We start from the raw sequence: 22,756 nt of genomic DNA, 5'->3' as shown, positions 1-22,756 counted from the left end.
AAACCAGTGGTACCCGGAACCCGACTACTCAAACATCCAGAACCTATTCAAATAGATGGGGAACCCGAATTCGAAGTGAGGAACATTTTAGATTCAAAAATGTTTAGGTCAAAGCTTTTCTACCTAATTGATTGGAAGGGGTACGGACCTCAGGAGAGGTCGTGGGAACCCAGTGACCCTGTGCATGCACCTCGATTAGTCATGAAATTCCACCGACTCTTCCCAGACAAACCAAAAGCCCCAGAGGGAACAATCTTGGGAGGGGCCTTGGGGGGGAGTGCTGTCACGATGCCCGCTCCTGGGGAGCCGGCTCAGGCCCTGCGTCCCCGAAAGCGACATCAAGTCCCCGGGGAAGGTCCCAGCAACCCCTTATAGGAGCCCTTTGGACAGTGTCCTGGCGCCTATGGCGCCAGGCTCATAGAAAACGTCAGTCCTGGCGCCATACCTGATGCAGACCATGCTGCAGAACCCCAGCCTCCTTGAGGCCTGAAAGGAACTACTTTACCTGTGGGACTCATTTACCACCTGGGCGTGGTCGGGGAAGGATACATACCTGATTGGAGGAAGGACACATTCTAGGAACTTCTTCCAAGGCTATTTAAACCACACCCGATCAGCCACACGTGCTTCGCGTTGTTCTGCATCTAGCAGCTGGACGCTCACCGTGTCTGCTCCTGCATCCTGACTTCTGCCACGCCTGCCAGCATCCTGAATCGCCTGCAAAGGAAGGGAACAAGAGAACAGAAGAAGGAAAAGGCCTTACCTGCTAAATCTGCATCCCGGAGACATTTCGCCGACGATCTTGAAAAGGAAGACATTTATTTTTAAAAGCACATCACATCGATCGCTGCAGCGCCTCATTCTACTCATCTTACAGGGCGCTTCCATGTTCTGCAGCGACCATCCGGATTCACAGTCGCGCCCCAGCACCTAGGGAGAAAAAGACAATAACGAAGGTGAGAGAAAGAAGGGAAAAGGGAAGCTAAATCTCCATGTTAAGACTTACCTGCTGGATCATTCCCTTTTCGTTTCGGGTCCGCGCCGCATCCAGGCATTTTCGGACCCCGGCCCTTAAGGGGAAAAAGACATCAGCGTTAATGAGCGAATGAAAAGACATTACCAAGATGCTCATTAAAGACTTACGTGATTTCCACAAGGATTTCACCTCTCATCTCGGGTCGGTGCCTGTTCCCCGGCATTCCGTACCCCGGCCCCTATGGGGAAAAAGACACTAGCATTAGAACATTAATGCATGGACACAAGGGGAACCACTTATCAAAAACTTACCTGGAAGCCAAGCAAGTTTGGTTCCCACCAATCCGAAAATCCAGTGAAGTAACTGGATACCAACGCGCCCCTGCGTTGGTAAGCAGGATGGAGAGCTCGTCCTTCCAGACCCTAAGGTGAGACGCTATGGGGAAGCACAGAAGGGTTTTGAGGAGGGTGAGAGGGGTAAGTGGTAGGCCGATTGCATTACCCCGCAGACAGTTAACCCCCTATTTTCACCTACAGAAGGATACTTCTGCGAGTCAGACAAGCCAGATTTGGGGCCCGGTCCAGTCCGTCTCCCGACCCCTGCGCATCACCTTAGACGAGGTCACAACAGCGCAAACCAGGCCAGCGCCTCCGTGGGAGTCAGGTGAGCGTTACAGTGGGTTGATGATTTCAATAACTGTATATGATGTGGTCTCATGGAGTTGAGTGTTGAACTGGTTAGATAATGTAATGATTTTCTTTCAACAGAGATATCACCATGAAAGATTTTGCAGTGGAAAAAAAATGTTGGACTCAACTGAGTGCTTAACTCTTTGTTTGCCAAATGTTTAATGCCCATATTGCCTAGGGGTGTGATGAGATGTGTGGAAGTGGTTGGTGCAAATTGGTGTGAGGGATGGAGATTCCTGGCAAACATTGCGGCATTCTTGGGGGATGTAGATACCCAGCATTAGTGGTGCCAAATAGTGGTGATGGAGAGTTCTGGCGTGGCGGGGGGACTCGCTGAGGAAAATTTGCTGATGTTTTAAACGTGAAGTTGAGATGTTATTTTGCACTATTTCTATGAACTAAATATTTTTTTGCCCACAGGAAAACCATCAAGAAGGAATTTGTTAGTTTAACATATTGGACTCAATGATGTCTAGTACTCTTGTTTGCCAAATGGATAATGCAATACATTTCCAGTGGTGGTGTTGAGATGAGTGGAAATGGTTGGTGCATATCGGTGGGGGATGGAGATTCCCGGCATTAGTGGTGCCAAATATTGTGGTGTGGTGGGGATGAAGATTCCCGGCATTAGTGCTGCCAAATATTGTGGTGTGGTGGGGGATGGAGATTCCCAGCATTAGCGGTGCCAGATATTGTGTGTGGGGGATGGAGATTCCCAGCATTAGTGGTGCCAAATATTGTGGTGTGGTGGGGATGAAGATTCCCGGCATTAGTGGTGTCAAATATTGTGGTGTGGTGGGGTATGGAGATTCCCGGCATTAGTAGTGCCAGATATTGGTGGGGGATGAGATTCCCAGCATTAGTGCTGCCAAACATTGTGTGGGGGGATAGAGATTCCCGGCATTTGTTGTGCCAAAGTGTGTAGGGTATGTAGATTCCCGGCATGTTAGGTGCCATTTGAGGGGGAAGTGGTAATCTGGCTTTAGGCCGCTAGTGGGGTTAGGAACCCTGAATGGTGGATGGAGGAGGATGGTTGTGTGTGTATGCTTGGGTGGTTTTGGTTGTGTTGGATTGTGGGCTGGTTCCCTGGTTTTGTGTTCTGTAGTTGGTTGGCTATAGAATAGTTGTATGTCTTGGGGGGGTGTGCTATGTGTCAGCAGTTTAAAGTTCAGAGGGAACTGAGCTCTTTGCTCAGAGCGTTTTGTCTTGGCAGAAGGGCTTTTGGAAGGATAGTTAATTGCTTTGGTTAGTGGAGTTTTTCCTTCTGTTCTCTCCCCTGTTTGTTTCTCGTTATATAAGGGGGCAGGTGTGTTGTGTTTTACACTTGGCTTTCCTTTCCCTGTGTCTGTATGTATTGAGGTTAATCTGAATATGGAAGGTTGTGATGCAAGACTCCTGGAGATTCCGCCTAGTGTCAGTTGGGATCTGGAGCTTGAGTGAGTGGGGCACCAGTGGATGTCTCTCTAAGGATGAACTTAACCTACCTGAAGTATACCTGTTTCCTTGATGTACCCACCTGCTGTCCATGTGGATTTGTGAACCTAATAAACTTGTGTTTAACCACAAGAGCTTCAGTGCAGTCTGTACCACAAAAGGTTAAACTCAACAGCCGTCTTCAGGATTAAGATCTATCTGTTGAATACATATTGTGCACTGTAGATTAAAAGTGGCATGTTTTTTTATAAATATTTATACATACAGGGGCCGGGAGGATAGCTTAGGGGCAACACAAGTGTCTTGTAAGCAAGACAAGGTGAAGCAACAGAGGTTCGAATCGCAGTTCCACACTTAGACACTCCGGGTTTAGGCACACAGGTTAAGTAAGTAAAGGTGTAAAAGCATCTCTCTGTGTAATAATAATTGGTGAAAACTGATGGGCGCTTCAGAATTAAAGACTATCTGTCGATTACATGTTGTGTGCTGCACGTTGTGCGCTGTATATCAAAAGGCAGTATCTTTTTAATAAATATTTATTTATTTAAAAATACTCTTTTACACATTTATTGATCTTCTTTGTAACCTAATTTGTGGGGTGCCTTTATATAGAGCTCAAAACCCCTGCACGACCCACTATGTACCACCCGCCTCATAAACTGCATAGTATCCGTACAGGTGATAACATGGCCAATGGCGCAGAGCTGTTCAGACCATTAGGAACACCCCACCATCGTTTAACCGCATTGATGGGGGGCACAGTCCTAACATATGTATTAGGGCAATTAAAAGTCCTTTGATCCCCCAAAAATATTTGTATTTAAAAAGGAAATTAAATTATCATTAATATTTGAAAAAGAAATACCAAATTAATTGATGTTTTATACATTTTTTGATTAAAAAATAAATTAAAAAGGGGTGGGGAATCATGGCTTTGGGGTGAACCCCGAGGGATCACATGTCATTTAGATGAAAGGTATCCTTATATACTGCTAACACTTGAGCAATTCATTAATTGGTCCATGTCTATGAACTACTATGGTCTTTTGAATGTGAAAAGTAGCACTGCTGGAAATAATGTTAATTAATACACATAAATAATGGGACAGACAAAGAGTACCATAGACTAATATTGTGTTAATGATAGCTTATCTAAAAAGGTAAAAAGCGTAAACCTATGCGTTTTTATCATTACAGTGATCATGCAGTGTTGGTTATGAGGTTGTCAACTGCTCCAGGATAAGTAAAGAATTGCTTAATGAAACAGATATCTAGAAACATTGTGGGTAATCTAATTATTTGCAATGGAAACAATGTACACAAAATGAATACACATATACTAACAGACTGTAAACATTTAATGGAGGCAGTTGGTCTTTCCATTGATGATTTAAATGGGTCAATTGTTTGGCTTCCTTCTTTGAAAAAGCGAATAATATGCAAGTCCATTTTAGTAAAACTGCAAAGCCTTATGATGCTAAGACCACTGGGGAAAAAGAGAATCCTATGTCGTATTATATGTCTTAGTAATAAGAACCATGGTTTCACTAGCTCAGTTAGATCTGCCAATTTCAGTAAAGCTAAAACAAAGTATAAAAATTGGTTATGCTGTCATAACTTGGCAGCCCAAACAGCAGGCTGGGAGTTAATGCTTAGAGTGCTTAAATCAAATGATACAAAGGGGGTTTGGCATCTGATCAAAATTGTAAACAAGGTGAAGCTAAGATGGAAATAAATCCAATTACTGGGAGTACTTGGGCTACGTATATCGTATTATTGCAAAGACGAAAGAGCTGTGTATGTAGAGCGAAAGAGCTGTGTATGTAGAGCGAAAGAGCTGTGTATGTAGAGCGAAAGAGCTGTGTATGTAGAGCGAAAGAGCTGTGTATCAAGGGCGAGTTTACACTCTTCAGATTAAAAATTTACAGAAGAAGATATGAATGAAACAATCAAAAAAATAAAACCCTTAAGGGCACCCGGCCCTCATGGACCTGGCTAATTTTATTATTAAAAGTAATCCAGATTTAAGGGCAAACAGACTGAGTGACGTATTAAAAAAAAATACACAGGTTAGCAGTTTTCCTACTTCGTGAAAAATTCTCTTATTAATCCAATTTATAAAAAGGAGATAGTGCTTGACCTTCTAATTAATGTACATTAGAAATGTCAGATTCATCGAGAAAAACTTAAGTCAATTTATTATTGGCATCATTAATTAAATGGGCTTGGGATAAAAACATATTGCATAGGTTTCAAACAGGATTTGGCGCTGCCAGTGATACCGGCCATAATATACCATCTCGATTGCTATTTATTCACTTTCGTTTTTTACACAACTGCGTTTGACAATTTGAACCACAATCTTCTTTAACAGAAAGTATATAAGTGGGCTAAATCGTTGGGTCTGCTTCATTTCATGCTACAACTTTATACTAACACAACGATAAATGAAAGGCTGAATTTTGCAGGTGAATATCATTTTTTGTTGTTGTATAAATGTAGTTTTCAAACAGGGGTCGGTGCTCGGACGTCTGTTTTTTTACCTTTGTATTGCAGATATGTATGAACCTATTGTGTATGCTAACAATTTCCGTCCTAAAATGGATACGGTTCCTGTGCAGTATATCGGATACACCGATGCTGTAGTCATTTTAGATAAGATCCCTATTGGCCTTCAGCGTTCCATTCAGTATTGTCACTTTACTCTCGCAAAGGTTATGTCGTTTGGAGTTCCACGTAATGTAAGATTAAAAACCTAGGGCATTAATGATTCAATAATAGAACAAGTGGAATTGTTTAAATATCTAGGGGCAATTGTCAGCAGCAAAATATCAGACCTAACCCTGCAGAACTATGTATCTATCAAAGCAATAGATACATTTACAGTATTGAGGAATCTTACAAAACATATTGGAGGTTACTCTGTTGAAGGCTTACTAAAAGCATATATTGCGATGATGGTGGGGGTGAAGTAGGGTGGGTTGATGGTAGAGTGAGGTGGGGTTAGGAATGTGGTATGGGTAGAAAGGGGAGAGGCAGGTATAGAGAAGGGAGGGGTAGTGGTAGACTAAATAGGGGAAGAGTGCAGTGTGTTGGGGCTAAGTTCAGTGGGAAGTGGGTAGGGTTAGAGTGGGTTGAGGTGGGGTAGAATGGGTCAGGTGCATTGAGATGTGGTCAGTGAACAGTGGTGTCAAGGAGGGGTAGACTAGTGGTGTAGAGTTGAGTAATAAGAGTGGGGTAGAGTATTGGGGTATGGTAGAGTAGTGGGTAAAAGCATTGGGCACAGTAGTGGGTGGGGTTCGAGTACTAGAAGTATAGAGGGTGGGAGTAGTGTGGGGGGTGAGATAGGATAGAGTGGGCTAGGCATAGTGGGGTAGAGTGTGGTGAGAGGGGAATAGAGGGGATTGGGTAATGTAGTAGTGTTGGGTAGAGTGGTAGGGAGGGGTAGAGTAATCAAGTGGGGTAGAGGTGGGGACAGAGTAGGGTAGGTAGGCATAGATTGGGAATTAAAGAGGGCTGGGGTGCAGGGATAAAGTAGGTTGGGGTGGGGTAGAGTCAGGGTTGGGGATAGTGGGTGGTGGGCTAGAAGTAGAGTGACTGGGTAATGTCGATAGGGTAGAGAGGGTAGAGGAGTGGGGTAGATTGGTGAATGTGTTACAGAGGTGGGTGGGTTAGAATAGCATGAGGGGTAGAGTAGTGGGTTAGCAAAGCATACTGCGGTGGGGTAGATAGATGGGGACGAATGGTGGGGTATAGGAGTAGGTTGGGGTAGATTAGTGGGAGTTGAGTGTGGTGGGGTGGGGTAGAGTATGTGGGGAAGGGTAGAGTAGGTGGGGAAGTGTGGGATACAGAGGCTGAGGTGGGGTATTGTGGGGTGAGGTGAGGTAGAGTGGTTGGGCTGATGGGTCGGATAGGTTAGTAGGGCAGGATAAAGTGGTCATATAGTGGTGTGGGGTGGAATAGTGGGGTGGGATAGATTAGTGGGGAAGGTTGGTGGGGAGAGTGGGGCGGGGGTAGGGTGGGTAGGTGTAGTGGAAGAGTGGGTCAGTGGTATGAGTGTGGGATGGTGGTAAAGTGAGGTAGCGGCCAAGTGGGATAGGTGAAGAGTGGGGCGGGTTTGAGTGCAGAGTGGGTGGGGAAATGGTATAGTGGGGTTAGGTGGAGGTATATTGTGGGTGGTAGCTTGTGTGGGGTAGATGGGGTGATGGTAGAGTAGGGTGGGGTAAAGTCGAAGAGTCTGGGTAGGGTGGGTGTATGGGGAAAAGTTGGGTTAAGTAGCATGGGTGGGGATTGATAAGGATGTCAAAGTGTTATTAGTGAGTAGAGAGTGGCTCTTGGGTATGGAGGAGTGTGGTAGAGTGGGTGAGGACTAGAGAGGTGGGGACTAGAGAGGTGAGGTTGAGCAAAGGAGGGTAGAGAGTGGTGGCTGGGGTGGAGTGGGGTAGCGGTAGATTGGGGAAGGGATAGAATGGGATGGGGTAGAGTAGGGTGGGGGTAGGTGGTACCGTGGAATAGGATTAACAGTAAGAGTAAGTCATTTATAACACACCTGTACACAAGTGTTTAGAGTAGTATGGTGGTAGGCATAGTATGTGGTGGTTAGGAGTATACTGGGGTGTGGTGGGGTAGAGTGGGTGGCTATAGAGTGGGTGGGGAGAGGGTGAGATGAGCAAGAGTGGGGCGACCTATGGGTATATTTGGGTGGTATGTGCTAGGGGTAAAGTGAGATTGGGGTAAGGAGGAAGTGGGAAGTGAGCAGGTGTAGAGTGGGATATGTTATCAAGGAGTAAAGTTGGGGGATAGTGGGGGTGAGCTGGTAGAGTGGGGTGGTTTAAAATGTGTGGGGTAAAGTGGTGTGGGGTAGAGGTGATTGGGAATAGCATTATCGTAGGGTGAGGCGAGAGTATGGGATGAGGTAGGGTGAGTGGTGGTAGAATGGGGTGGGAGTGTGGGCAGAGGTGCTGGTGTGGGGGTGGAGTAGGCTGGGGTGGGATACAGTGGGATGGGGTAGAGTGTGTGGGGGTACAGTGTGGTAGAGTGGGGTAGTGTAGGATTGTGGGATGGCATGGAGTTGTGGGGCGAGGGTATAATGGTGTAGGGGTAGAGTGGGGTCTATTAAAGTATTGTGGGGTAGAATGGGTTGGAGGTGAGTATATTGGGTGATGTAAGGAGGAATGCCTGGTGGCGTGGCTCCAGATAGGATTTTGAAGTGGGAGAATTTTACTTCCTATTTTTTGAAGTTGGGAACAAAATGACTTTTTTGGGAGTAAATATGTGTAAATCCCGTTCCCAGCGTGAGTATGTTTTAGGTGAGCAAAAACATATGGGAACTCTAAAACAGATATAATTTTGTAATTCGTAGTTCTTTTGGAAAGAGTAATTCATGGCACTGCTCTGATGGTACCACCATTTGGAACATATATGTGGAACATTGTGTGTGTAATAAGGTGTAGGATCTGATGTATCCTTTGTTTCCTATTTTTTGTTGAGAGTATTTGTACACATATTTTATTTTTTGGGAGTATTTGCCTCTTTTTAGGGAATAAAAGTGACTTCTATGCTGCGTATCTGTGGGGTTGGGGTGGTGGCAGAGTGGGATGAGGCAGGATGGGGTGAGATAGCATGTGTAGGGTAGAGTTGGAGTGGGTTAGGGACAAAGTTGGGTGGGGTGAGGGTAGAGTGGCTTTGGAGTATAGTCGATAGAGGTAGAGTGGAATAGGTACGGTTAAGGTACTAGTTGGTGGGGTGAAGTACTGTGGTAGAGTGGATGGAGTAGATTAGTTGGGTGGGGTAGAGTAGCGATAATGGTTCTGGGGTAGAGTGATGAGGTGGTGAAGAGAAGCAACGTTGAGTAGTTCAGTGGGGCAGTGGGGTGAGGAAGAGTGGTAGGGTAGAATGAGGTGGGGTAGGTGGGTGTGGTTAGTTGGGATAGGGTTAGGTGAGGTACAGTAGTGAAGTTGGGTAGGGTGGTGCATTAAAATAAAGTAGTAGGGTGGGGTAGAGTGTGGTGGGCATACAGTGGGGTACAGAAAACATGGAGTGGGCCCTCGTTTTGTTGGGGCTTCGATAAGGCATAATAGTGCTCTTGGTTTAGGAGGGGTTTAAACATGCAATGACATAACCAATAGTTGTGTAGTCATGTGATCCACATTTCCCAGGAACTGTCATAATGGTACTTACCTAGCCATAAGAGTCTAAACAGTTGGATGTGCCAATGCTTGTTTTGAACAGGAATACAGTGCAAGGAGCAGATGCATGTTTCGACATACTACTTATAAACCATGTGACTGAAGGCACACTTGGTTAGCACCGTTTTATTACACAAAGAGCTGGTTTATAGCTGCAATCAATTACCCTTCAGAAGGGTGTTCAGAAAGCAGAGTGCAAACACAGGCGGAGGTGCGGGTATTGGGTGGGAATAGCTGTTAGGCAGAATTATATGCAGTACCCTTTGGGAACACTACACACAATTAGGACTACAAGTGGCAGCACAAATTCACCTTTGGTACAAGCCTGTACTACACAGTAAAGTGGTAGCAATGGCTGAGCAGCCAGACTTATCTCAAGAGCAAGTGAGCAGTATCAAATAGTTACACAAAGGACAGCAGTTACTATGATTCAAGCAAACACTGACTCAAAAGTCTCACTATTAATACACCACACCATTCCCAATAGTTGACAGACAAGTTAAGCTCACAAAATGAAGTGGGAGCAAAATGGCACTCTGTTAATTAAAAAAGGAGGGAAAGACAAAGTTAGGCAGAAAGAAGCAGTACCAGCAGGTAAGTAGTCAGGGCGATCTAGAAAGAGAAACTACAGTGATGGGATCAAGTAAAATAGGCTTAGGGCCAAAGTAAATAGGACAAAAGTCTTTTGCTCAAGATCACACAGTTCAGGGTAGACCGCGGTTAAGTCTTTGCCAAGAGTTCAGAATGAAGTTGGTTGGTAGAAAAGTTAGCTTAAAGAGAAGAGAAGGACAAGCCCTCGGATTGGCGAAAGGTTTCACACCCTTCCACCGCGGCTGGACGAAACGAACAAACCGGATGTTGAACAGTACCATAAATGGAGAAGAAGCTGTGGCTGTGGTGGACGTTCCTGGTAGTTCCAGCAGGCTAACAGTTCCTGAAGCGACTGTCGGACTGACACGAAGTAGGAAGACTGGAGGGTCCTGCACTACCCAGGGAAGAAACCAGCAGCAGAGTAAAGCAACAAATAAAAGGTGTGCTCCTTAAAACCTAAGCGGTTCCGACCTTCCTGGCTATCCGGCCCACTGTAGCTCTGTACAGCAAATTCGACCAGAAGAGGGGGTCCTGGCTTGGAGTTTGGGTGAACTGGTTGGTCCCACTAGCTCAAGGGAAGAAGATTCTTGGAAGATCCTCTCGGTCGTTGGGGTCTGAAGATTCGGACCTGCAGCAGGGGTTCACCAGCGATTCAGTCATTGTAGGGGTCCTCTTCTATCAGCTCCTCTTCGGTTCTCTCGTTCCAGTGGCAACTCTGCTCTTCCAGACCCAGAGACCTGCTTTTTATGCAGTTTTCCCCCATTCACACAGCCTGGCTGTCAATCACACAGCAGGGTGGCTATCCTGGCGGGGACAGTCACCCAGCCAATCAAACAGGAGTGCGACTTGGGTTACCAAGGGAACCCATGGCAGGGGTCCTAAAACCCCTCCCTCACATCCTGCCTACCCAGACTTTCAGGCGCCTAAAGGAGGGCTTCTGTGCAGAAGCCCGTGAAAAAAGGGTGAACAAAAGAATCAAACCTGGTTTGGCGCGTAGAGACGAACACGAGAAAGACTTTTCCAAATAGAAATGGTGACTAAACCCAGCCGGAGCAATATTAAAAACAATATGGTCAAGCGGATTTAGGTTTGAGGCTACCAGGATAGCCTAAAACAATACCATGGTTATTTAAGATAACAGTGGTAGAAAAAATAGGGTAGTTACCACTGCCACCAGCCAAGTCTTAATGGAAAGGAAGCAAAACAATACTCCAAGAGAAACAGACAAAAAGGGTTAAGTAGTAACCCTTTCCAGTACTCCATGTAAGATGGTTTGTACTGGGTCTGCAGTTTTAAAAGAGACTAGTAAAGTTAATGGCAACTTTACATGTTCTGGGGGACAGTAGTCAGCCCCATAAAATGGAGTCTGAGTGGGAAGTCTAAAAGACAACCCTGTGTCACTGCACTGAAGGCACTGTGTAACACACAGTAAAAAGATGATGCCTGTGGAGTAGGTGAGGCTCCACAGTCTATGAACACAAACATGTTAAACACACACAGCAAAACACTTGTAAGAGTGGGAAAAAGGGCTCTCACTTTTACCAGGTGAAAAAAAAAATCCTAGAAATCCAGCAAAGCTGCTGAGGGACTCTCTAGGTAAGGGAAATTAGCCATATATGAGAATTCTCCCTAACAATAGCCATAGGGACTAGTATGGCCATGGGTAGTCAGTGAGTGGGTACAATTACCAAAGAACACCCACAGGTAGGGTGTCCCTCCTCACACCCCATTGCTTTCCTGTCTTCACTCACTTACATGGCAATGCTACTCCAAGCTGCTACTGCATAGCCAAACTAAAAAAAAAACAGAGCAGCCCATGTTTTTTGTTACAGTTGCAGCAGTGCTTCTGCTTGATGGGCTTGGGGAGAAGGGAAGAGGGAAAAAGTATATCGTTTCCCTTTAATACCAGCGCTGCAGCTAAAGCAGACAAAGAACACAAGTGCATGCACCCCCCACCCCCTCCCATGAAAGCCCAGACACACTGCTTGCTTCACGTTTTAGATTGAAAGAAATAGCGTTAAAGAAACCCAACTGGATTGTGCTGCAAAATGTAACAAGAAATAACATTTAGTGGTTTAGCCAATATATGCGGCATACAAGTTGCCATACCAACCAGATATTCTGCTTCCTAGACCACTTTTACTTCTCTCTCCTCTGTGTGGCAATGGTTTCAGCCATATTTTTATGGTGATACACCAAAACCAAAAGAGACACAGGCAAATAGCCAGTCAGATTGGAAATAGATATTGCATTTATAAAGCGCTTTGGCGAAAGCGCTTTATAAATTAATAAGATGCAAAAATACAAAGATGCTGGGATACACCTACACAAATACAACAAAACAGATAGCCTGAATAGATAGGGTAAACTCATCAGGTAGACCAGCAGTAGGACATTGAGTTTCGCAGATCAATGGGCATAAACTTACAGTAAGCCATCCTTGCCAAATTTGTTCAATTTCACTTTTGTAGGAAAATACCAGCATCAGCACGATACAGCAGGCAGTAACAGAGGAGTTCTGAATGAAGAGGGATACGTGGGCAACTGAAAAACAATATACATAGGCTATCAATACAGTTTACATATCCGGTGACAGTCTGAATGTTCCTTCTGAGCTCAGACATTTCGTTTTATCATGTTTCCAATCCATTCACTACATATGCACAACTGGCTGTCTGGTAGTGGGAACCATGTCACATCATTGAGTGGAAAGCCAATCTTCCTGTGAGGACCACACCCAATCGGCAATGATAACACTAATGTGAGCCTTTACAGGTTAATTGATCGGTTTTGAATTGAATTATTTATTTTTACAAAATGGCTTATGTAATCAAAATTAAGTCATTCAAGTTTATATTCCCATTTTGATGAACTATATTATCGCCAAATACTGTCAATTCAGGCAAGTTAAAAGTGCGGTCCATTCAAACCTAAGACAAAGAGGAGCACACAAAAGTGTCACACACACACTCCTGCCAACCTTTACGCAGGCCGGACACTCCGTGCAACCCATGCATGCATACCTGTATTTCTTGGCTTCCTGTCAATCCAGTCTCCAATCAATGGCCCAAACACCAACACAGAGCCAGCTACCACTAAACCAGACACAGCTGTCAGAAGTAGGTTATGGCCGTACAGTTCAATCAGGAACACAGAGATGGCAAAATGCCACATTCGATCCCCCTGGAAAACAGAAAAGGAAGAAATAATGTAAGAAATTGGCAACTTATACAGTAAAGCAAAGTGAACAGAAATAACTCATTTCATTATATTCCAGAGTGCTAGCATAAGACTGTCTATTGCAGGATCGTTAAGATACTTAGCTTAGCTGTTTAGGGTTTTTTCCAAAATACTAATCATTGCAAACAGTTTGGCTTCATTTTTTGCGTATTTCCTTTGAATCTTGGGTTGGGTTTTGGGTCACGCCATCTCATTTACCACTTGCTTAGCATATTAAACTCCTTCAACAGGTGTCTCTTTATTGGAATGTGCACTGAGGTTAGAGCCGTCTTTTTTTATTTCTTTCCTTTGGATTTTGGGTTTGTGTGGTTGAGAGGTGAGGGCACCCCACCAACATGAAAATGATAACCTCCAGCAGAGTGCTTGATACTGCTTCTGGCCACTTGCAATGTGTTCAGACCTTTTCACATGGATGCTTTCTGTCCACACAGGATGGAAAATGTCAACAGACCCTGATTGGGGCAACAAGTAATGATGGCTGTGCTCTAAGAACAATTAAAATGCAGATATGTATGCATCTTGGGTATCACTCCTCCACTGTCCAAACCTGTTTACAGGACACTGTCTTGAAGAAAGCCTCCCAAGTATCCATTTTACTTTGTTATTGAGCTACTTCACTTTCTATATCTGTGACGCCTAAGTCATTAGTCCAGAGATGTGCACCAAGTTGAGGGAGCTGTATGGAGCTGGGAATTCCATTACAGAAATTCATCCATGGCTCATAACTGTCAGGATTTTCCTCATTTAGAAGAGAAGAGAATAATTAAGCATCAGAATGAGTGAGCTTTGTTCTATATAGTGTCACAGCTGTAGGGTGTTGTACTACATACTGCTGGAGGTGGGGTGTGGATACATGTCCACTACCCTAAGGTATTCACAGTAAAAGAATAGACTCCCAATGTGTCTTTTCACCACCTTTTTCTCTCCAAAATATCGCTCATCCCAATGCAAGTCAATGGGCATATTCAGTTGTTACAGTTTGCCTCTCAAAACCCCCACAAGCGTGCTTACTTCTGTACTCAGAGTTTCAAGCTACAGTAACATACAGCAAGATCATAAATAAATGTTAGATCACCATAGTTGATTACAAAGTGCGTTGCTTCTTGACATGTTTTCAACTTGTTATATTTAAAAAAAGATAGAATCAAAAGCTCTCGAGCTGCTAAATAGCATGTACAGATCAATATAAAGCCCCTTAAGTATTATGTGTCCGAGAGCATACATACACTTGGATGATTCTGCTATACAAGTCAAACATTTTTTAAGCGGAAGTAAATTTAAGCGTATCTGTAACACAATCCTACGACTGGATGGGGATCTAAATTGGTGAAAGTTCCCAGCTGACAAAGGAAAATCGCGAAGCTCTATGTTTGTGGCCAAAGAGGGCAAAGAGTGCATTTTTTGCATATCTAACTCCTTGGCCCTACTGCCCATCATATCCTTAATAGCTAATTTAGGATGGATTAATGAGTCAGGATTTAAAAAGGCCCCTCCATGCCTGAACAAAAATGTATTGGCAGTATTATAACATTTATATTTTTACTGCATGGTGAGGATTTCATGTCTAGGAATCCCTCTTTCACATTGTGGTTAACCGGGAAACTTGGAAGTATTTTTGACAAATAGGTTAATTAATGTACATACACCATTGATTCCATACTCAACAACCCCATCTCAGTCCTAAGGGCGCTCTCTGGCGTTACAGGGGGGAGCCCCGTTATCTTGAGCAAGAATATATTCTGGACCGCCTCCAACTGTCCGCAGTTCTGATATCCTCAAACTTCACTGCCATAGAGCACCAAAGAAGAACTTTGGCCGTATCCACTTCCAGGCACTTATCCAGTCTGTAACCTCCATACAAGCAGTCAAAACGGAGAAGCCCCTTGCGTCTAAGTGTAGCTCTCTCAAAAACCAGGCTTATTGTGTCTAGCCAATGATCCATTGCTACACAAAAGAAGTCTTAGGTACAGATAATAATCAACCTCTTTAAATGTTACCCCATTCAAGGACCACCTCAAAGGTTTATCTGGCTTACCATTAAACACTATTTTAGTCTTGGGCTTATTTCATTTCAGACTATGTTTCTCAAGGTAATTATTGGCATATTTAAACCCTTGTTGGAGCCCCTTTGGTGTTATGTTCACAATGGCAATATTATCTGCATACAGAAGTGCACTGTAACGAGTTTTATTTTGTGTATACATATCTCCTGTGGCCCCAGAGGGATCAAAATCCAACATAAATAAAATAAACAATAAAGGAGCTAACAGGCAACCCTGCTTCACCCCCTTGTTAGTAGGAAATAACAGCGTTGCAGAACCCAAACTAGAATATCTTATTGAGGCCTCCGTATCCACATAGCTTACTTGGACCTGCTTCAAAAGTCCACCTGGAATGCCTATTTCATGGAGTTTACACCATAAGATGTTTCTGTGAATGGAATCAAATGCCTTTTCAAGATCGAGAAATGCTGTGTCGATTCTACCTCCCCTAATGATATGATATATGATAGGTTATTTATAACGCGCTTAATACCCAGAGATTTCTAAGCACGGACCGAACCTGTGTTGCTCCGTGTCATCTTGCTTCCAAGGCGAGCACGTTGCCCCCGAGTAATAGTGTAGAAATTGTGTAAGGTATTCAAAATGAAACAATGATCCACCGTACTATAACCCCATCTGAAACCTTCCTGGGAAGGTTTCTGAATATTGTTATGCTGCGCCCACTCCTTCACTCTTACCAATATGCATTTTGAAAACATTTTGCTGGAATCATCCAATAAGGAATTGGGCCTGTAAGTATTGGGACTATCACACCACCAGCCTAATCATGGAATTATCTGTGCGTAAAACTCAGATTTACGTGCCATTCTGCCCGAAAATCACTGTTTGAGGTATGGGGATTTTCGGGCACAATGGTGCGCAAAACTGGGTTTTACGCGCAGATAATTCCATGAATCAGGGACCACATCTCCAGGACTTTGGAACCACATCTGTCTTTACAACAGCTTTGAATAACCTTTCCAAAATCGTAGCCCACCATTGAGGGAAACTAGTAAAAATGTCCGAGAGCAGGCCACCAGGACCCGCTGCTTTCCCTTTTTTTAAAAGAGGAAATGTGACCATTATCTCTTCCTGGGAAAATGTCATATCATTATTGCCCTCCTGAAACACGCATTGGTTTCCCACCAACCTGGTGCTCGTAAAAAAGCTCTCGGAAGTTAGACGTTCATTGCTTTTGTGTAATTGAGTCTTCTCCTTCCCCTCTCTCATCTTCCCAGCCTTTAGCGACCAGTTTCCCAAAGAGTTTAAAATTGTTTGTAACCGAGTAATGTAGATTACTATATGTAATCTGGCCATTATCTCCGGTTTCTCCTTCCTCATCACAATTCTTACTGAATGACGACATACCAAGCAGTACTGCCATACAATCAGTAAGAACTGAAGATTAAGAACCATTCAATATGAACACGATATTTAAGTGTATTTTTATTATTTTCTTCATGAGTGTGAAACCTGAAGAATCATTGAACTGAACTCCACCAACAGATAGATGGTAGTGCTTCCTAAACATGTCAGGGGGGCGGGGGGGGGCTCAGGTTTCTGCATTACCCATGTTTCTCAGTGACACTCATTCTATCTCTGTACATGAGACTGCTATACCCCTGGTTGAGAGGCCCTGCAGCCTTGTGGGCAAGGGAATCTCCACCTGTGAATATGGGGTGGTAATCATCGGGCTAACCCATTGGCTTAGTGTGGAAGAAGCTGGTTTCTTTCCCTTAAGGCTGCCCCATTGGAGATGAAGTCTCTTCTTTGATCTTCAGAAGGAAGTCATCCTATCTTTGTAAATGCAGAGAGTTGTAGCCATATCAATAGTGTGCAATGCTTCTTCCTTTGCAGAGCATGGGTTATGGTGAAAATCCGGCAAGCCCACATCCTAGTTCACATGAAAGCTAATGCAAACCTTATGGCAAAAGGAAGAACCTGGATGAAGGATCACCATATTTGGGAAGAACCATCGATAGGTTTTGGTTATCAGAAAAGCTCTCATCTCTCCAATGATCTACCTGACATGACGGTGATGAGAAAAAAAACTTTTTTTAATATGCCATGGAATTCTAATTGTCGTTTCTTGTGAGGACCTGTCTTCCTTCCACCCCATTCTGGAAACGGGTTAATGCTCTGAGGTGGCTGTTAGGTCCTTTCCAATTGAATGACATATGGGCTTCTTCTTTGGTCCAAAGGCCATAGATGATGTGGGCTGCCAAAGTCCCACCCCACCTATTCTTGCTAGCATCCATTCTCACAAGTATTGGACACTCCAAATCTAGAACCACACCGACCAGATGGTTCTGAATATTCGACTACCATAATAAGGTTTTCGGAACATCCGTGCAACTAGATATTAATATCTGGATGCTGGCGATCAATGCTTTAGAGCGTGTCTGATCTGGCAATGTTGACTCAGACAGTGAGAAAATCTGCAGACGGTGTTACTATAATGTCAGCACCCACGGCAGAAAAAGAAAAGCCTTTCACAGGTGTGTGTGGAAATTGTAAGGAAGGCATGGTATGAAATAGTGAAGACAGACACAAGTGATCACAGTTCAAGGGTGTTTCCTGAACTTCAATGGGTTGGTTAAATGCCTATCTAATCCTAAATCTAAAGATGGGAGCAAGCTACGACCATCAAATAATAATAATGCAGTCCCAATGGAGTCACTGTCAAAATAAAAGGACCTATACTAATAAACCATACAAATGGTGTGGGCAACAAAGTAGGCCGAAGAAAAGTGTTCAAGAAATAATATGTCAGGATAGTTGAGCAGTTGGCTTCCCTTCCTCACGATTTCAGCACGGGACAAGGCGGCACGTTTGAGCTTCACACAGACTCTGGTTTCTTGGCCACGAGGAAACAGTACAAAGCACAGGTATCAGGGCCTTCTGCCAAAGTCTCTCTCCCACTGACACTCATTTATTGCAGAGGGCCTGATGTAACAAACAAAACCAGAGTTTCTTTCTTATCAGGATTTTCACATTCACAGGTTTTCAATTGGTCTCCCTCATTCAGGCTCGGACCACGGAACCCTCTTGTATGGGCTGAGACCCCTTTAGCACAAAGTTCACATAGGTCTCCCTCAGCTGGGCTAAGACCACGGATCTCCCACATTCGGACTCAGATGTCATTGTATCAAAAACCAAAGACCTTTGATTGTGCAATGGGTTTTGCTTAAAACCGTCGCAGGACCACTTTGATTCACCCTACTTCTTATTCTTTATCTTTTACTTTCGTTTCTGCCACATCTTGGCTGAACACTTTACAGAGACTTTTGATTCAGCACAATCGCGGTGCTGGCCCACTCTGTCATGAAAATGTTATCTTCTTTTTTTACAGTTCAAACATCCATCAGCCATTAGGCTTTCCTTATGTCCTTCATCACACGCGTTCAGCAATCTTTATCCTTGCCCTTTGTATACACTGTTGCCGCTTGCAACCTCGACTTCAAAACAGACCAGTCTTGCATCAGTTTCCCCAACTCACCGTCTGTGTTGATCGTTCTTTGATCTTGGAGCCAAGGACGGTACCACAGCGGCGGCTGCTTCTCTCCGACTCTATCAGTCGTGCAGGATCGCCCCGGGTATCTCTGAACCACAATACAGGATTCTTCAGTCTGGTTTCCTGGCCTTATGCTCTGCAATCCGAAGTTGTCTAGAAAGTAACGGCTTTCTGCCGGAAATGTCAAGGGTATCTCCCTCCTTGTGCACCCTTCTTGGTTTGACGTTTTTCTTCCCTCGTTCAGCTGCTGTCTTGAAACTGCTGTTCCTTCATGTGCTTTACCTCAGAGTGTGCTTTCGTGCTCCGTCTTTTATCTGTGTGGGCAAGTTTAATGGAAGTCAGGTGTGAATGGTTACCAATAATTGCCTGACCTTCCCTGACCATAGTAGTGGGACATGTCAGGTACACTGCTCGGGTGTGAGTCTGTTTTCTCCCAGAGTGGGCTGTCCGTGTGAAAGTGTTTATGCAGGAAAACGGGGCGTGGGAAGAGCTCCATATATTCTACCAGGTAGGGTGGGGTAAAGATGATGCGGGGAGAGGGATACCACATCTCGCCATCAGGTGCCCCATGCCCAACTCCCCAAAGATCCCTCACCCAGGTGATCCTCCCACACTGGTCATCCCCCAGAGTCTGGATCCAAAGGCGATGGCGGGTGAGACACCTCCTGGTTTCTCACAAATACACACCAACAAATTTTAGATTCTAGAAAGGAACATGTGAAAACCTCTAGCGGTTGATGCAGAATTTGTGAAGTTATAGGATAGTGTCCACTCTGTACGCTGGGCACATAAATCATTCGAAGGGGCCTGTATCAGCAAAACATGCAGATAAGAATGGATAGTTATTCTTTCCCCATGTTTATGGCTATTACCTAATCCCCAGTCAGATTTCAGAAATGCAAAGCTAAGACATTTCCATAGAAGTTGTTCTGTACAAGATACATTGATTAAGCTTCATGAGGTTCCGAAAATGCCTTTACTCTCTGGATGACTTCTTCTTTGCCTGAAATAGTATAAAGAATACTTTTCTAATCCTCTGGTTAAGATATGCATATTACTTTCTTCTGAATGAGGCATACTACACCCTTCATGAGAGCCCCAAGCTTCTCACTTCACTTCATAGATGAGAGCCCCTAGGAGAATGGAGGTATCTGCTTGATTTTGAGGGAGTACCCGCTTGTCACAACTGCCCTTCTCCATGCATCCTCAATTTCCTTCCTTCCATTCATTTGCAAACAACAGCGGTCAACCTCCTCCTGGAAGGCTCACAACACAGTCATGCTTCAGGGGGAGCCTGAGCAATTAGTGGAAGGCAGGAAGGTGCTCTGGACTGATGGTATGGAAATAAATGACCGACCCCTGACTCTACAGGAAATGATAACAGCAGGCCATCTGCAAGTAAGTTGGACATTCAGGAGAACATACAGGCAGGTTTCAGTTTATTGAAAGATTGATCTACAAATGAATCCTACTGTGTATAAAAATAATATAGGCCCAATAAAGGGTTACATAGTCAGGGCTGACTCCCTTTTTGTCTCCGTCCCCCATATTCTCAGGCCAAAGATGTTGTCTTGCCACCATTGAGGAACATCCATATGAAGTAGCTCTCCACAGGATATCATTGTTAATATCTGAAATATACTGCACTTACTGCTCCACAAATTCCAGTAGTAGAGAAGTGTCTGTGCCACTCTGATGGGTGAGTAAAGTGCTTGGACGTCCAGAGAAATGATAGGGCAGCATAGCCTGCATAGATGATAGACCTGATGATCAGGTTTATTTTAATTGTATTTTATTTATTTCCTGAGTATCTCGAAGCTTCTTACAAGGCTTGAAGGTTAAAAAGGTGGGAGGTGAAACAGAAGTTACAAAATGTTTTCAGGGTACGATAGACAAGTGGTAGCAGGGGACATGGCGGCGGGGGTTATGGTGTTTTCTGAGATGTTTGATGCAGTGCTCTGTGGCCTTCCATTCCAGGTACTTCACGTTAGCCTGGCTATCGTGCCCACTGCTGTTAACCCCGAACAGTGAGTTTCTATCTGTCACTGTCTATTCAAAGTCCCGATGGAGGAGTCTACAAAGCCCATCGCTACATCCATTTTCTTCTATGCCACCACCACCCCTGGACAGAAATCCAAAAATAGTACTTCAAAACCAGGGTAGCCTGTTTCATGGAAATCTCTGACGTTAACGGTTGCTCTTGGAGGTGCCCTGATGGCTGACATACATGAAGGAAAAGGAAGAAGCATTTCAGAGGGAGTGACAGTGTTCCCTTGGAAAACTGTTACTCAGAGGCCCCTTTTCATTGCCTGACATAAAAGGGGCAGTCAAAAACCAACAAAGACTTAATTGGCCAGTTTGTGCTCATTTACTTCAGCTTTACACGTTACCACGACATCTGCCTAGATGAAATAGAGAAAATGATCCTTGTAGTAGAGGAAATTGATGAAATCCCAAGTTTACCAAACTTGACCACCATTGACCCCCGAAAGAGACAGTACCAAAGTCGTTGCTAGGTACATCAAAGACTTTTCTCCAAAACTGATCAGACTGGCTGGATCATCAGAAAAAGCTGATCAGGTTTCCAAATCCTTTAGAGTATATTACAGCCAGGGACCTAAAGAAGAGGACAACAACTATATAGTGGACCACACAATAATTATGTGCTTGGTTGAATCGGATGGCGATTTTGCTACGGCCAGAACAAAACCAATGCTGACATTTTGGCGACAAATGCTTCTCACATGAGAAATTTCAAACAAAATAAATGAAATAAATAAAATGTCAGGGTAATGAACTTTAAACTATATCCTTTATCAGAACCGAGATTCTATTTCAGAGGTAGCAATTGCTGCATTTGTTGTGGGAGATGAATGCTGGACTTTTAAGAACAATTTTCTGTGACGTTGGCAAGTGAATATTGCACTCCACTGTGTCTTTAATTTCTTACTCTAAGCTTGACATACACTTGACTTGCAATCCAATGGAATGTCTTGTGCTTATTAGAGAGTTTCCCATGTGACTGCTGTGTGAATTTGTATCATTTAGGAACTTTTCCTCTGCAGATATACCAGATTTGCTTTGAATGAATTTTTTCAAAATATTGCATATCTCTTTAGGAAAAAAGGTTAGCGAAACACAAGCTTAACATTTTTTTGCAGCGATGACCTGCAGAATGTGTGACCATGTGATATCAAGGATGTTTTTAGGCTCTGAAATTGGTGATGGAGGGTGCAGTGCGGATGTGAAGAGGTATGCTGTTCCACATGCTGGGTGCCCAGTGGGTAAATGTTTGCTTCTGTGTACATGTTACTTTGCAGAGTGGAATGTGTAGGAGATGCTGTCTTTCTTGTCTGGTGTTTGTGTGGGTGACAAGTTTGAGATTGTCATGAAGGTTAGATGGGGTTTTTGGTGGATGGCTATAAAAAAATACAGAGGCCTTCGAAGGAAATTCTTTGGAGTAGGGGGAGCCAGTGGGGCTGGGCGAGAGCTTGGGTGATGTGTGAATGATTTGGTAGTTGGAAGATGAGTCTGGCTTCTGCATTTTGTATGTCTTGCGGGGTCAAGGGTGCTGCTGGGCTGTCTAGTGAGGCGACCTTTGCCGTAGTCAAGCTTGGACAGAACCAGTGCTTGAACTGTGGTCTGGAATTCATCACGAGGAAGGATGTGTCTTATCTTTCATAGGAAGTCTGGTTGTAGATTGCATGCTTTGACGACAGCAGCTATGTGGTGTGTGAGGAAAATTTAGGAGTCGATGGTGAAGGCAAGGGATTTGATAGGTGTGGGCAGGGAATGTGCAGGGTGTCTGTGGAGAGTTCTCCAACCAAGTGGATGAGTTCGGGTTTGTGTCTGAGGGGGTAAATGAGGCAGTATTCCTTTTTTGGAAGGGTTGAGATTGAGGAAGAGGGTGGCCATCCAGATTGTGATGGTGGAGAGACAACTTTCGAGAATGTGGAGTTGAGAGGGGGATATGGTTTGGAAGTATATTTGTGTCATCTGCGAATTAGTGGAATGTTGTGTTTGCTAAGGGTCTTTCCAAGGTATTCAACATATAGGTTGAAGAGGAGTAGAAACATGGAAAA

At 44.1% G+C, this 22,756-nt stretch overlaps 1 protein-coding gene and 1 pseudogene across 1 annotated transcript in view; one reads left to right on the top strand and one right to left on the bottom strand.

Moving 5' to 3' along the window:
• Positions 1 to 22,756, bottom strand: part of LOC138568827 (ferroportin-like) — a 467,510-nt gene that overhangs the window by 203,201 nt on the left and 241,553 nt on the right. Inside the window, exons 5-6 of the mRNA XM_069646598.1 lie at positions 12,902 to 13,061; positions 12,307 to 12,422 (exon numbers count right to left, since the gene is read on the bottom strand). Of these exons, the coding sequence (XP_069502699.1) occupies positions 12,307 to 12,422; positions 12,902 to 13,061 (276 nt within the window). The remainder of the gene's footprint in view (positions 1 to 12,306; positions 12,423 to 12,901; positions 13,062 to 22,756) is intronic.
• Positions 20,739 to 21,445, top strand: LOC138570341 (protein SCO1 homolog, mitochondrial-like; annotated as a pseudogene).

This window comes from Ambystoma mexicanum, chromosome 2q (genome assembly GCF_040938575.1).
Source record: "Ambystoma mexicanum isolate Mex_15411 chromosome 2q, UKY_AmexF1_1, whole genome shotgun sequence".
In the NCBI taxonomy this organism is placed as follows: domain Eukaryota; kingdom Metazoa; phylum Chordata; class Amphibia; order Caudata; family Ambystomatidae; genus Ambystoma; species Ambystoma mexicanum.
The sequence above is the reverse complement of the archived record's forward strand: the minus strand, read 5'-3'. Positions and strand labels throughout refer to the sequence as shown.